This window comes from Purpureocillium lilacinum, assembly GCF_023168085.1.
Source record: "Purpureocillium lilacinum CBS 284.36 DNA, scaffold_2, whole genome shotgun sequence".
Lineage (NCBI taxonomy): Eukaryota > Fungi > Ascomycota > Sordariomycetes > Hypocreales > Ophiocordycipitaceae > Purpureocillium > Purpureocillium lilacinum.
This window is the reverse complement of record NW_027072112.1, coordinates 137,551-150,663: the sequence shown is the minus strand read 5'-3', so window position 1 is coordinate 150,663 and position 13,113 is coordinate 137,551. Positions and strand designations below refer to the sequence as shown.

The 13,113-nt window shown below is 55.7% G+C and overlaps 5 protein-coding genes across 5 annotated transcripts; 2 read left to right on the top strand and 3 right to left on the bottom strand.

Moving 5' to 3' along the window:
* Positions 1-1,050: 1,050 nt before the first annotated feature.
* Positions 1,051-2,352, bottom strand: PLICBS_001849 (uncharacterized protein; the record flags this gene model as incomplete). The annotated part of the gene is made up of 1 exon (XM_018321449.1): positions 1,051-2,352. One exon carries the CDS (start codon positions 2,350-2,352, stop codon positions 1,051-1,053), a length of 1,302 nt encoding a protein of 433 aa, XP_018178928.1.
* Positions 2,353-3,075: 723 nt separating this feature from the next.
* Positions 3,076-3,552, bottom strand: PLICBS_001848 (uncharacterized protein; the record flags this gene model as incomplete). Its single annotated transcript, XM_018321448.2, has 1 exon — positions 3,076-3,552. One exon carries the CDS (start codon positions 3,550-3,552, stop codon positions 3,076-3,078), a length of 477 nt encoding a protein of 158 aa, XP_018178927.2.
* Positions 3,553-3,970: 418 nt separating this feature from the next.
* On the bottom strand, positions 3,971-5,009 carry PLICBS_001847 (uncharacterized protein; the record flags this gene model as incomplete). The annotated part of the gene is made up of 2 exons (XM_018321447.2): positions 3,971-4,364; positions 4,438-5,009. 2 exons carry the CDS (start codon positions 5,007-5,009, stop codon positions 3,971-3,973), a joined length of 966 nt encoding a protein of 321 aa, XP_018178926.2.
* Positions 5,010-8,951: 3,942 nt separating this feature from the next.
* PLICBS_001846 (uncharacterized protein) lies at positions 8,952-9,629 on the top strand (the record flags this gene model as incomplete). The annotated part of the gene is made up of 3 exons (XM_018321446.1): positions 8,952-9,227; positions 9,283-9,392; positions 9,452-9,629. The coding sequence occupies 3 exons, from the start codon at positions 8,952-8,954 to the stop codon at positions 9,627-9,629; spliced, it is 564 nt and encodes a 187-aa protein (XP_018178925.1).
* An 855-nt stretch (positions 9,630-10,484) lies between these two features.
* On the top strand, positions 10,485-13,066 carry PLICBS_001845 (uncharacterized protein; the record flags this gene model as incomplete). The annotated part of the gene is made up of 4 exons (XM_065599918.1): positions 10,485-10,948; positions 11,079-11,385; positions 11,812-12,156; positions 12,215-13,066. 4 exons carry the CDS (start codon positions 10,485-10,487, stop codon positions 13,064-13,066), a joined length of 1,968 nt encoding a protein of 655 aa, XP_065455990.1.
* Between the last annotated feature and the right edge of the window lie 47 nt (positions 13,067-13,113).

Sequence of the window (13,113 nt, the reverse complement as noted above, 5' to 3'; positions counted from 1 at the left end):
CTCCGCCGCTGGACCGGCCAACAGGGAACACGTAACCCACGGTACATGCATGCAACCAGATGCTGCATGGCTTGCCGTTCGCTTGTTTCAGAGTGAGCCTGTCATACGTGCGATTCTGAAAGATGCATAATGCATGAGTGCTTGAGAATGCTCGTAGAACGCTGCGGGTTTTCTGATTTTACTCAATTATTAGGCAGAAGGAAAAATCACTTCCTTGATCAGGGAGCATAAAGTCGAATGAAATGCTGCTCCTTGCAGACCAGGCTGTTGAAAGTTCCTCAATCTTTTTCATTCACTATGAGGCAGCATTGCTTACTTTGGGCGTTGGTCCTATATGGGCGCTCTGATGCCATCGGTCCAAAAGACAAGGACAGGGAAATGAGCGGGTATCCAGGGGTAAGGCAGTTTGAGTCGGCATGAACAGAGTGGCACCTAACAGAGGTGTCTTCGCGCAGTGGTGCAAGAAAGAAACAAATATCTGTACGTTTGAGGGCCAGAGCCTCGAGAACACAGCGGGATCTTCCCCCACAATCGAGAATGTCTGGATATCTAAGCCCTGCGGCGATGCGGAAGGACATCGGGTAAGTCAACACAATCAAAACCGCGCGACATTGAAGCGCAGGCAGCCTGCATAGCACAGTGGAAGCTATATGAGGGGGGCTGACAGAGGAACGTAGTGTACAGGGAGGAGGAGAAGATGCAACTGGGTCCCTGGGGAAAGGTTTGCACGCTGCTTCTAGCCCGCGTGTTGGTAGCGAGACGGGTGCTTGCCTCTGTCAGACACGTTGACGAGGTCATACTGGAGAAAAGTTCAATATACTGTGATTACATTCGACCTGGCACGTCTCGAAATGAGTGGTATGTTGTGTGCAGACATCATACATGTACGAGTGCGAGGCAAGGGTGACATGCATTTAGCGGTGGCGAAGACGCTGGATTGGCAAAGTCGAGTCAGGTTCAATAGAGAACAGGAATCCGTAAATGCAATGGCCCATGAGATAATACACAGAGAATTGTGCTACCGAAACTTGGCTTCTACAGCAACCCTGGTCAATTACCATCCTTTCCCACAAAGGTCAGCGCCGCCACTGTCATTGCTTCAATCCCCGTCTCCAACGTCGGGTGAATGGCCGGCGCGAAATACGCCGAATGATTGACAGCGATGTCATTCAACGTTCCTTCTTTCTCGTGCTTGTCGTAGACGCTAGCCTCAGCTCCTCCCCAACCCCAGAACACAGAAGGCTTTCCCACGGAGGACGCCAGGATCTGGAAGTCTTCGCTGCCAGACGCCGCCTTGTCGCTGATAATATGTCTTTCGCCAAAATATGTCGCGAAGCTCTTCTGAATCTTCTGAGTCATGTCCTTGTCGTTGACAGTAAGAGGGTAAGAATCCAGGAACTCGAAGACGGGCGGTTTAGGCGACCGGCCTGCGTCGCACTCGGCCTGGACGATCCGCTTGATCCCGTCCAGCATGACCTTGCGGTACTGCTCGCTGACCGATCTGACGTTCACCTGGATGATGGCCTGGTCGCTTATGACGTTGACCGTTTCGCCCGCCTTCAGGCTTCCGACAGTCACGACGCCGGCTTCGTCTGGAGGCAGCTCACGGCTGACGAGTGTCTGGAACCTCACCACGATGTGAGCCGCAATCACCACTGGATCAACGCACAGGTGCGGCATGCTGCCGTGCCCGCCCTTGCCAAACACCGTGATGCGCCAGTTGTCGGCGGCGCTGAGTATGGGGCCGGACTTGGTCATGACAGTCCCTGCCCTGATGACGGAAAACACATGCTGTCCTAGAACTATGTCTGGGATTGGGCAGGCGTGCTTTTTGGCATCATAGAGGCCGTCGTCGACCATGGCCTGGGCACCCCGGCCGCGCTCCTCGGCTGGCTGGAACAGAAAGATGACTGTCCCGGCCCACGCATCGCGCGCCTTGATGAGCGTTTCGGCGGCCCCGAGATTGCATGTGATGTGAAAGTCGTGGCCGCAGGCATGCATCACCGGTTTGACAGCGTTATCTGCGTCGACATCTCGCATGGTATGCTTGGACGCATAGTCCAGGCCCGTCTTCTCCTCGATTGGCAAGCCATCAATATCTGCGCGCAAGAGCACGGTTGGCCCGGATCCGTTCTTGCAAATGGCGATGATGCCGGTGCCGCCGATGCCGGTGCGAATGTCCAGATCCCCAGACAGAGTCTTGAGGTGGGCAACGATTCTAGAAGCTGTCTCTTTCTCGGCAAAGGATAGCTCGGGGTGCCGATGAAAGTCGCGGAACAACTTCTCGTATGTTTTGGGGTCCGGTCTATGCTTGCCCAGAACGGACTTGAAGACATCCGACGGAGCCGACATGACTGCTGTGTGTGACGCTTGAGGGTGGTTTCGTTGTGTGGGCTTGTCGTGTCTCAACCTGATTGAGCTGACGGCAAGACAGCGACGGATCGAGTGGATGGAACATGCATTTTGTTTCAATTGCCCTGTCGAGTCAACGGCCGTCAAAGAACGATAAAGCGAGAGGGCGCACTTCAGATGACGTCTATAGTCTAGCCCCAGTCCGCAATAGATGGTGCTAGTGAACCCAAAGTCGCTGGCGGCCGTTGCCGACGCGGATGTCATCGTACGAGAATCTCGACTCTTCAGCAGCGCTATGCCTCGTGACTACCTCGCACCCAATCAAAATTGTGATATCAGCACCTCAACTTTTCGTCTAGCAACATTCCTTCACTCTCGCTAACGGCGCGGCTCGCCAAGCAAATAGCCGATCGACGGAAAGGTCTCAGTTCGCAGCTCATGGGGCCTGGACCGGAGAGATGGAATGCGGCAACTCGTCCCTTCATGTTGATAGATCTGCTGCAGATCCACGGGCCGAAGAAATTCACGAGCTGATCCGGATCAAACGTCCCGCTCTTGCCAGACAGGAGTCGGGGAAAGATAAACATGAGAAAGCTCAGGGGGCGGCAGGCACATTGTGCGCCTTGAGGAACAGTGAGCTCATGCATGAGCCCAGGATTGAGCAGCGTGTCCAGTATTCCGAGCAATTGGCCAAAGACTGCAGCAAGCCGAACGGGTGCACGATTACTCCTTCAAGTCGGAGCGAAAGGCATCCGCCGTGACGGTGAGGGTTACGTCGTGCTCCAGTGAAGCCTTCAACGCGCTGATGACGAAGGTGAATCCGGCAGTAGAGTCGATCGCTCTTTTGACTTGCGCATCCGCATTTCCCGTGAACCCGGTCTCCGTGACCCTCAAATATGCCGTATTGTCGTGGTACGGCGTGATGCGGAACTCCACGGTCGAGGGGTTCGAGGCGTCGTACATGCCCCATCGAAATCGGATCAATCGGTCTGCCTCGACAGCTTCGACGAAGACGTCTGTAGACACGCCATACATCTCCCACTCCCACTTGAGCTTGGCGTCCGCCAACATACGACCAGAACTTTTGGTGTACCAGAAGCGGGTAGTTATGGCTGGGTCGGCAAGAGCTTCGAACACTGCATGGGGCGGGCGCCGGATGAGCATGCCCACGTTGACTGAGGGAGCTTTGGTGATTTCCATGGCGATTATATGTTGTGTTCTGCTCTTCAAGCTGCAAGGGCAGAAGTCAAAGTGGCTGAATCGTTGTGTGCAGGGACAAGTCCCGAAGCTCGTCTGCGCTTTCAGAGACTGCGAAATGATGTTCACAGTGGCGTGAAGTCGATGAGTAGAGAACTGCCCCTCGATTCACGCCACTTCAGCCAGCCGACCGGAGCCACCGGCGCCGTGTTGCCGAATTGTACAAGGAGCATCCCTGTGCAGCGAACAGCCGTCATGTGAGGTTGCGACACCGACCAATGGACATAAACACTATATTAGGCTGAACCCTGATTGATGTAGTATATGCGTCTATATGCGTGTATGCAAAATGCTGCCAAATACTCATATCGAAGTAAAAACGCTCTCGTCTTGCACAAGCTTTGACATCGCAAGAGTGCGGTCAAGAAGTCGCAAACTTTTGGGCCAACATGCCAGAGCCGTCCTGAGACCACGTAACCAGGAACTCTTTGTCGTTGAGGGCCATAATGCCAGGCCAGTGAGAGCCCTTCTTCCCGACGACCACCGGCGAGCTCCAAGTCTTGCCGAGGTCTTTGCTCGTTACGATCTTCAGCTCGCCGCCGTCGACATTCGGCATCTCCGGCGTGTCCTCGTTCGTCATGAAGCTGACGACCAGGGTACCTCCAACATTGATGACCCACGGTGCTCCAGCTTGCAAGTTGTTCTTTGGGGTGTATATACGGCTGCGCCCGCCCCATTGGGAGTCGTCGTTGTCTTTCATGGTTTTGACGTAATCGACGACGAAAGTCGGACCCTTGCCACTCTCGAATACGGCACTGGAAGAAAATGTCGTTCAGCGCATGCTCTCGCTGATATGATGGTAATGTTTGCCGGGGACAGAGGACTTACAAGGCTTGAGAATTTCGGCTGGAGGCGGCCACGTTTACCACACTCGGCATCCCGTCACGGGCGGTATAGTCCGTACCAGCGACAGTTGCGGGCTTCGACCACGTTTGTCCAAGATCAGATGATTCCTGGTAGACGATATCCTGGTTGTCTGTCGTCATCTCGTTTGCCCAGAATACCTGCAGCTTGTTCGAGGTTGGGGACAGTCGCAGGAACGGCTCCCAAATGCCGTCGACGCCGGTTCGTTTCCGACTGTCAACATCGGCAAGCTTCTTCCACGTCTCTCCCCCGTCGTCCGACTGGTGTACTGTGATGCCGAAAGTGGCATATCCGGTAGAGGTGTCCTTATTGCGGCGATGGCTTCGATGCGCGCACAACAGCCGGCCGCTGGGTAGCGCAAGGATGTGTGGGTTTCCGATGCTGTACTCGTCCTTCTTCACAGACAGAACGGCGCCGACGCGATTCCACGAGTCGCCCGAGTCGAGTGATCCGACGACACGGAGAACTTGGTTGTCGCCCTCCAGGGACTCGTACACGCCGACTACGATTGACTTTGAAAGTTGTGCAGTTCGCATGTATGACGCGCCGTCGCTTTTGTCCACAACCCGCCGGGGACCCGTGGCTTGCACTGCCGCTGAGTCCCGGATTCGAGAGTCTGGACGTTTGGAGGTGACATAGCCGGCAGAGGCAACTGCCGTGAGGGCAAGGAGCCGGACGAAGATCGAGCACAAAGTCATGGTGGGCGACCGGTTCCCTCTGATGTCTCACTGCCTGGCTAAATTCCAAGCCCTGGTGTCTGCAGCAGAGCTTCCGCCGTTATATAGCTTTGCCATGTTTCCACTTGGGTTCAAAAACAAAACCTAAGACATGCACAACACAACGCCCCAAGGCTAATTTCTGATGCATTTCTTCACCCTGCGTCGCAGGCTGCTCACGTTCCAAGCCTCGCTGCGGTCTGGGCCCCCACGGCAGTGCCTCCTCGGCGTTGGCTGTTGTTGGAATCCCCATCTGGAAATTGCCGTCAAACACGGCATCGCATGATCGGTTTCTTGCGGGGGCAGATCCTCCGGCGTCAAAAATACTATCATGGCGCTCGGATACCATTGTGAGCTGGGTCCGGTACGTGCTGGTTTCATCGAGGCTGGGCTTGGTCAAAGCTCCAGAGTGAGCCCAACAGCAGGTGCACTATATGGCTCTTGCTCCAATTGTCCAGCTAGCATGGACCCGAGGTAATTTTGAGCCCGGAAAGCCGTTGAACCTACATGCATGTGGTCCCGCCTGAGAAAGCGCCACGACACAGCAGAGGCTCCGTCGCCCATGTGTGATCGATCAATATTTGGCTGACAGAACGGATCACGCTCTCCTGAGGAACGTTTTGTCCTGCGCCAGAAATAGACTTCCCACACCGCCACACAGGCACGCTTGCGGATGCAGTGATGACATTGGTGAAGGGGTGGCTTGTGCTGTCATGCTGACACAAGATCTGAGGGCCCTGGGGTAAGGGCGTGCTACTATGGCTTCAAAGCACTTTGCAATCTACTTCATAGCTCTGCGCTCGCTCGCTTGGGCTGGATGCTTTCTCCGCATGCAATCCATTGCAACCGACTGGCTCGACGGAAATACGACCACCAAACTCTGCTGGCCCCCTTGAACTCAATGGCGGGGTCGAACTTAATTTCAACGTTGCCCCTGCACAATACGAGCCCCGAAGGGCAGAGTAGATTTCGGGGTACAGAAAAACGTGGTTCGTATTGCTGCCAGTCTCGTACTTGCTGCAACCGCTTGGACCCAATCAAGAACTCGAACATGAAGGCAAACCCGATACCGTGGCCGTCTCGAATGTGTGCCTAGCAACGGTTTTTATTGACGAGAACAAGCCACCCTTCGGTAGGATGAAATGCCACACCACCGACGCTCGCCCCATGTTGCACGCGGTATTCGTAAGGACAGATGTTCAACACTCGCTGAGCGCCATCAGCAATCTCCTCAAATGAAGAAAGCCTGATCTTGTAACCATTCTGGGCAATCGATTTAGCCTGCATCCCACACCTGATGTTTAATCACAGGGCACCCGACTTACGTTGTTGCACCACCAAATGGCAGAGTTGTATGAGCAGCTGACCCGGCCACAGCGGTCTGGGCCGGCATCGTGATGCGGTTGACCATTAACGCGGCGCAAGTACCTGATGCCCTCCTCGATTCTTCTCACTATAGCGTGACCATAGGGGTGTGAACTGTCCTTGCAGGAAACGGGACCGGCGGAGAAATCGGCCCCTCTTCTCTTTCTCGACGTTGCCGACTCAGGTTCTGTCGTATTCGACAATGCACCGTTCCAAAGAGGGTCCACCTTCCTGATCTCGCGTACGACATCTTGAATGGTTCCATTGACAGTCATTGGAGCGTCCCCGGGCGACAGCTGTACGTCCCAGCTGGGAATGAAGACACCAAAACCCGGTATGGGTGCTTCCAGCTGCCCGTGGGTCTAGAGTAAATCAGTCAGCCGTGTGTACGTCATTCGGGGTAATAGCTACGTACCTGGCCGATCAACAAGGCCGCGACAGCAAGAGTCAGAAACATAGTTTAATACTTGACAAGATGACAGAAGAGACCCTGAACACCCGACTATGACCGATTTCAAAGGGTAATTGTGGCGACTCAGGAGACGTCTGGTGCGGTTTTGCACTTCCAATGACATGTGTCCTACTGCTGAGTTGTAATGTGAAGTGCCCAACGTAGATAACTCCCGGGGCTCATATATATAACGACCGGCAGCCTTTTTGCTAAGTGGTATCGAGGAATGGGTCACATTCATGCAGACCCCAATGACACAGGTTCCTGGCAAATTGCCCGGCTGGGACATCCATTTCGCAGGGAGGCTCGTTGCCCGTGGGGTGGTGCATATATCCGCGGTCACTCAAGATATCACGGCTATGTACGGCTGTCCCGGCTTGGCGGCAGGGAGTCGTGGGCTAAGGCGAGTTGCCAAACCGCCCTGGCATGAAGAAACGAGAGCGCAAAGGCCCAGTTCAACCAGAAAACACATCAAGGTTAAACTCATGCGACGGCTCAGGCCATGGACAGCTCATATTGCAGTAGGCGACACCAATCAATTTTGTCATGCCGTTAGTCCAGTTCGTCGATTTGTAGTCTTTCGGGCCGTTGCTGTCACGCACCTTCACTTGTGTGTACGGAGTGCAACCTCCGGCCGCTGGCATAAACTATCCACTACCCACCGTCGCCCGCCGAGTCATCCTTCACGTGGAACTCTCGTTAATCTAGACAGAGATCCTTGATCTTTAATGTATGCAGCAACCCTAAGAGGATGCTATGCCAGTGATTGCAGCGATCTGACTAGTGGGCTCGGATAAATACTGCGATTGGTGCCGTAGGAGACGAGCGAGTTTCCGATCGGAGAAAAGTCTTCATGCTTGCAAAACTGTGCGTAGAATCCCACCCAAGTTGACGAAGTTTTAAGGTTCAACGTGCCCTACTGTGGATGTCTGCATTGACTGAGAAGTAGGGCCCCGGCCATACATGTGATGGCCAGAACGCGACTCTTTGCACAACATTGAAGGCGCAGCTGCTGCACGTGGTCGACGTGCAGGAAGCCAGGAATAGTTACACCAACGAAATGAAGTAATGTTGGAGTCTATGATCTTCTCCGCCCAGATCTGCATTTCGTTGCCATTCCCATGGCCGTGAAGGGTTTTGGGCTGCAGACACCGTCGAGATGGAGGCTCGAGTGCCTTGGCAGAACAGTTCGCTACACAGAAAGTTCAATTTCTGCGGGGGCCCAAGACCGGTACCGTACTGAAGCCGGCAATATTATACACGTCACTGAAGAGCTGGGGTTCCAATCAGCGGGTTGGTCCGGCAAGTCACGGCAGATGTTGGTCGAGGCAGACTCGAGATCGCCGGGTCATCTCGACGAGGAAATACTTGGTACTGCTCCGTTGAATCAAGGACCAACATGCCATGACGCAAGATGAGGCGAGTCGGTACGCTCGCCACGTCGACTATCTTCCCCCTGGTCTCTCCGCTTGCGCTCAATCCTGTGTCGTGGAGTTAAGGCTGTGAGCCTGACACGGACTAGACGACCCGGAGCCAACGGCGCACTGGCCCGAGCAACAGCGCTCCAGCTTCGTGATTCGTATTTGCTGGCTGTGCCACACCCTGTACCTTTTTGGGTAGATGCAAGGCGTCGGAAACGAGAGCGAGAACGACCCCCCGGTTGGAATGAGGAACAGAACCAACATGGACGATGCTGGCGACGCAGTCCACCAAGATCTCGCTCGCGACAAAAGACGGCGGTCGTCATGGCGAGCGCGAGCGGGCAGACCAACCGCTTCATTTCGGACGTTTGGATGGCTTCTACGCACCAGACTGTCGAATATAAAATGTGGCTTGTCCTGTGTCACGTCGAACACTCGACACTTTGACCTCAGCTTTCTCTCTACCAAAAGCCTCGGCTAGCATCATACTACAACTTTTACAATATTATCGAACCAGACTCAAAAATGCATCTTCTTCTGTTTCTCGCGACCGTTGCTGGCGCATTGTCGACCAGAAGCACCACGGAAGGGGTGTACCGACAGCCCAAGACCAAGTCTGTCCTCACGATCAACATTGAGATCGGCGGGGCTCCGGCAAACACAACCACGTTCGACGGTCTCATCTCTGTGATCCCCATCCGCGGCGGCGCGGTCAAGGGAAAGTTCTTTAACGGGAACCTTGTGGCGAACCTCTCCTCCTCCACTGAGAGGGTCTTGCCTGGCTCCGGCGGCACGAAGACTGTAAGCATGCTGCGATTCTGACCATTGAGCTGCAGAGCGCTGATCCTTATGTTAGGAGGTAGAGACTCGGTGGGTTCTCGAGGACAAGAACGGCCAACGCATCCTGGCCAACATGCATGGCATGACGACGTACGCCAACGAAGCGTTGCATGGATTCGGGGTCGCGTGCGTTTCCATCTTCCATTCTTCGGTACCGACCGAGACATGCTAACAGCCTAGCGCAGGCGCCTGATGACGGATGTCGCCCAGTACTCGTGGGTGAGCTGGGAGACGTTTCTCGTCGAGTGGACGGGCGAATATTACACGGGCACCGCAGAGTTTGAGATCTTTTCAATCGCCAGTGGCGGACGCAAGGACGGCAAACCGATCAAGGCGTTGCTTCCGCCCGGAAAGGGAAAGTAATACGGCAGATCCATGTCGCAAGGCACAGGACAGGCACATATCCCGCGTATTCCGTATAAGTGCCGAGATGCCAAGGTGTCAGTCAGCAGCGAGGCCGTCAGGGCTGCAGGGCGTGGGTCATGGGTAGACGAGACGTGATCCTATCGGAGGCCTTCTCGCTCAGACAAAAGAGGGATAGAACGGCTTGTCTGAGCCGTCCGGTTGGAAAAGGAGCCTCAGATCAGATGCTGTTGGAATAAAGTTCCGGGGTGCGTTGCATTTCCGTATTGACCACGCCACCGCAACGGCAGTAACCGTGAGTCGTGACGCCGCCCGGCAAGGTACGCCGGGTTCACCGGTACCTCGACAGTCTGGGCTTCTGGGAATCTAATGAAGCTTCAGTTTTATGTTGAGGCCTGGGTAGCGACTTTACCTTGGAGAGTTCCTTTTGTGTCGTACGCGTTCAATGCCCGCAAGCATTACCTATGTTGTCCATTTACACCAATCTTCCATTCTCACTGTGGAAAGTAGAGGTTGTCAGTCGGAGTCAGTCCCCACAACCGTTGCTTTCCATCTCGCCGCAAAGCCTCGTGGACAGCAATGACGCCGTATGGGTTCTTTTTTCCTGTTCACCGTCTCAGGCTTAAACCTGGCTGCAAACCGCGCCGAGACATGAGCTGGGTCGGATATCTCGCTCATGTCGGCAGCATCGAGTGGGTGATACTCTCACCTCTCGTACAGGCGGGCGAGCATCGCGCTAGCGTCGCAGCTCAGCCCCAGGGGTGATCGGCGCCGGTCAAGGCAATCAAGGCTCACCGCGTGGAGGATGGCAGCTTCTCGCCGTCTTACGCGCCTCACATCCGCCTCCGTCGCGCCATGGCCGACCTCGTCGGCACAATCGTCGGGGCGGTCTCGTTCGGGCTGCAGCTCGCGACGGCCCTCCAGACGTTCACGGAGCTCGCCATCGAGGCCGACGACGCGCTGCGCGACATCGTCTTCGAGGTCAACGCCACGGCCGCCGCCCTGCGTCAGCTGCAGACCATTGTCGACGCGGACAAGGCCGTCCCCGATGCCCAAAGCGCTTCTCGTATTTTCAATGAAAGCGGACTGCATGAGGTCGAGACGCTAGCGGTTCGCTGCGAAAAGGTGTACGGGGTCATCATCCGGCTCGTGTTGAAAGCGAGCAGCAGCAGCTCCGAGAGCGACGGCGGCCGCGATGGCCACCCGCTCGGCGCTCGGGCGGCACTGGACGCATCGGCGCTGAAGCCGATGAATGTTGTGAGACGACTCCGTTGGCCATGGCTGATACCTCGCATCAATCGCTGCCAGGAGCAGTTGCGGTGGCTCAAGATTAGCCTGCTGGTTCAGTTACAGTTAGGAAATCTGGCTGGACAGCGTATTAGGTCTGTGGACACGGACTGCGCCCCCAACCTTTGCCCCTGAGTATGGCGAGCTGACAGAGTCATACAGGAGCGAGAAGAAAGCGGCATCCGCCGAGGATGACGTCTGGACGCGGCAGGCCATTGACAAACTCTGGGAGCGCCAGGCTCTGCTCCTTGAGAAGCGACGGACTTCCCAGGGCGGACGTCCAAGTGCTGACGGTGCCTGGGCCAGAGGAAGCCCAAGAGGTCCGGACGAGGTTGACACACTGCAGTCCACATCGACGCCACCAAGAGCAAAGGCAGCCTTGACCACAGATCAAGGGGCCAGCTTTCTCAACCAGCCTTTCCGCCCCAACCTGACAAACCCCTATGCACAGAGCCCTTATGCAAACACAGTAGTTTCCTCGGACCGAAGACAGGACACGACGGCCCGAGGGCATGCTGCAAGCGAGCATTCGCGTGAGAACGAAAAAGCCGCAGCGACCGTCACGTCCCGGAGCCATGACGAGCACAAGACAGGCCGCGGTGGATTTGAAGCTGTCCACAACGTGGAACGAGACACATCTCTTGAAGGCTCGGTTCAGACCAAATGGCCACCTTTGAACGGAGACGCCGTTGCGTTGGATGGCAAGCAGGCTTGGAGAGGGCCGGCGCTTGATACGACAGCCTTCTCGTCATCCCCGCCACAAGTACGTTCCCACCACAGCGGCCGCACAAATCCGTTTGTGCAGTGCTTCTTGGGGCTACCTGGTGCTGGGTTGAAGGTGCCACTCCGAGGAAGAAAGGCTTTTGTGGGAGACTCGCCTAGCAATGATTTGCAGGCCTTCATCGTCGAGCATGGGGACATCCGGCCCATACCATTCGGCCATCAGAACCTCGAGTATAATCTCACGCGTACTATCAAATCGCAGAAGATGAGCCCGTGGACGCAGTACCTGAATGCCGACTCGGAGACGCAGGCCCTGCTCGCCAAGGTCACAGACTCCGCCAAGAGGACGACCAACCGAAGTGTCACTCTTGTCGCGTTCCACCGGCTTGAGAGGCGAGGCCGATCAGACGCCTTGGTGGTCTTCTTCTCCGTCAAGGATCCCCTACGGCCGATTCAGCTAATTGACGACATCGGCCGCAAGTTTATGGTTCCCTACTGGGCCAGTCATACATACGAGGTGAGTCCTGGCAGAGGAGTATACCAGCGCGGTTGATCCTAATTAGCTCCTCCGGCAGGAATTCGCCCGTACCATACTCGTCCTTATGAGCGATGACCAGCGACTTGAACGACCAGCGCGCAAAGGGGCGTTTGAGCTTCGAAACGAAGGCGGCGAGACGATCCACCCGACTCTTTGGCCCGGATGGATACAGCCTGGCGCAAAGGTTTTCATGGCCCGAAGTAAACATACGCCCGAATCTTCGGAGGACGTCCTCCCAGAGGACAAAGTGCCCGAGCGGACAAAGCCAGCCCGGCGGCCAGGCATAAGCGGACATGTATACCGCGGTCCGCCAACTCACCCCGGTCCTCAGCCGCAAGAAGCAGAAGTCTATCCTCTGGACTCTGCGGAGGTAGTTGAGAACATTGAAATGGGGAGCGTGCAACTCGACACAGCGATTTCTCATGCACGCCGCAGAAGAAAAGCCGTGTCAGGTCTTCTGGCAAGCTCTGTGGGCTCCCTCGGCGACTCTCTCGCAAGACTTCGGCGAAGGCGTGGTAGGACGATGCAGGCCAGCCTTGGAAGCACACCGCAACCCGCCGAGGTCATCGATCCTGAGGTAAGGGTCGGTACAGTGGAGCAGCTCGACGCCGAAGCGGAGGACGACGATGCAGAAGATGAAGACGATGCAGAGGAAGAAGACGATGCAGAGGATGAAGACGATGCAGAGGATGAAGACGATGCAGAGGAACAAGACGAAGTTGCAAATGGAGATTCACGAGTGGAAATGCCAGTCTCCTCGGACGACGACTTGGAGGACCTCGACCTGGACGAGTTTAGGGAGTCGGACGGGGTGGGAACTTGGTCAGTGGACGAAATGCTTCATCGTTGGACCAATGCGCCGGGGAAAGAGGTACCCTCGTCGCGGTAGCATGAGGCAGAGACATGATGGGGCGCATCAAGTTGCAAGTCATGCCA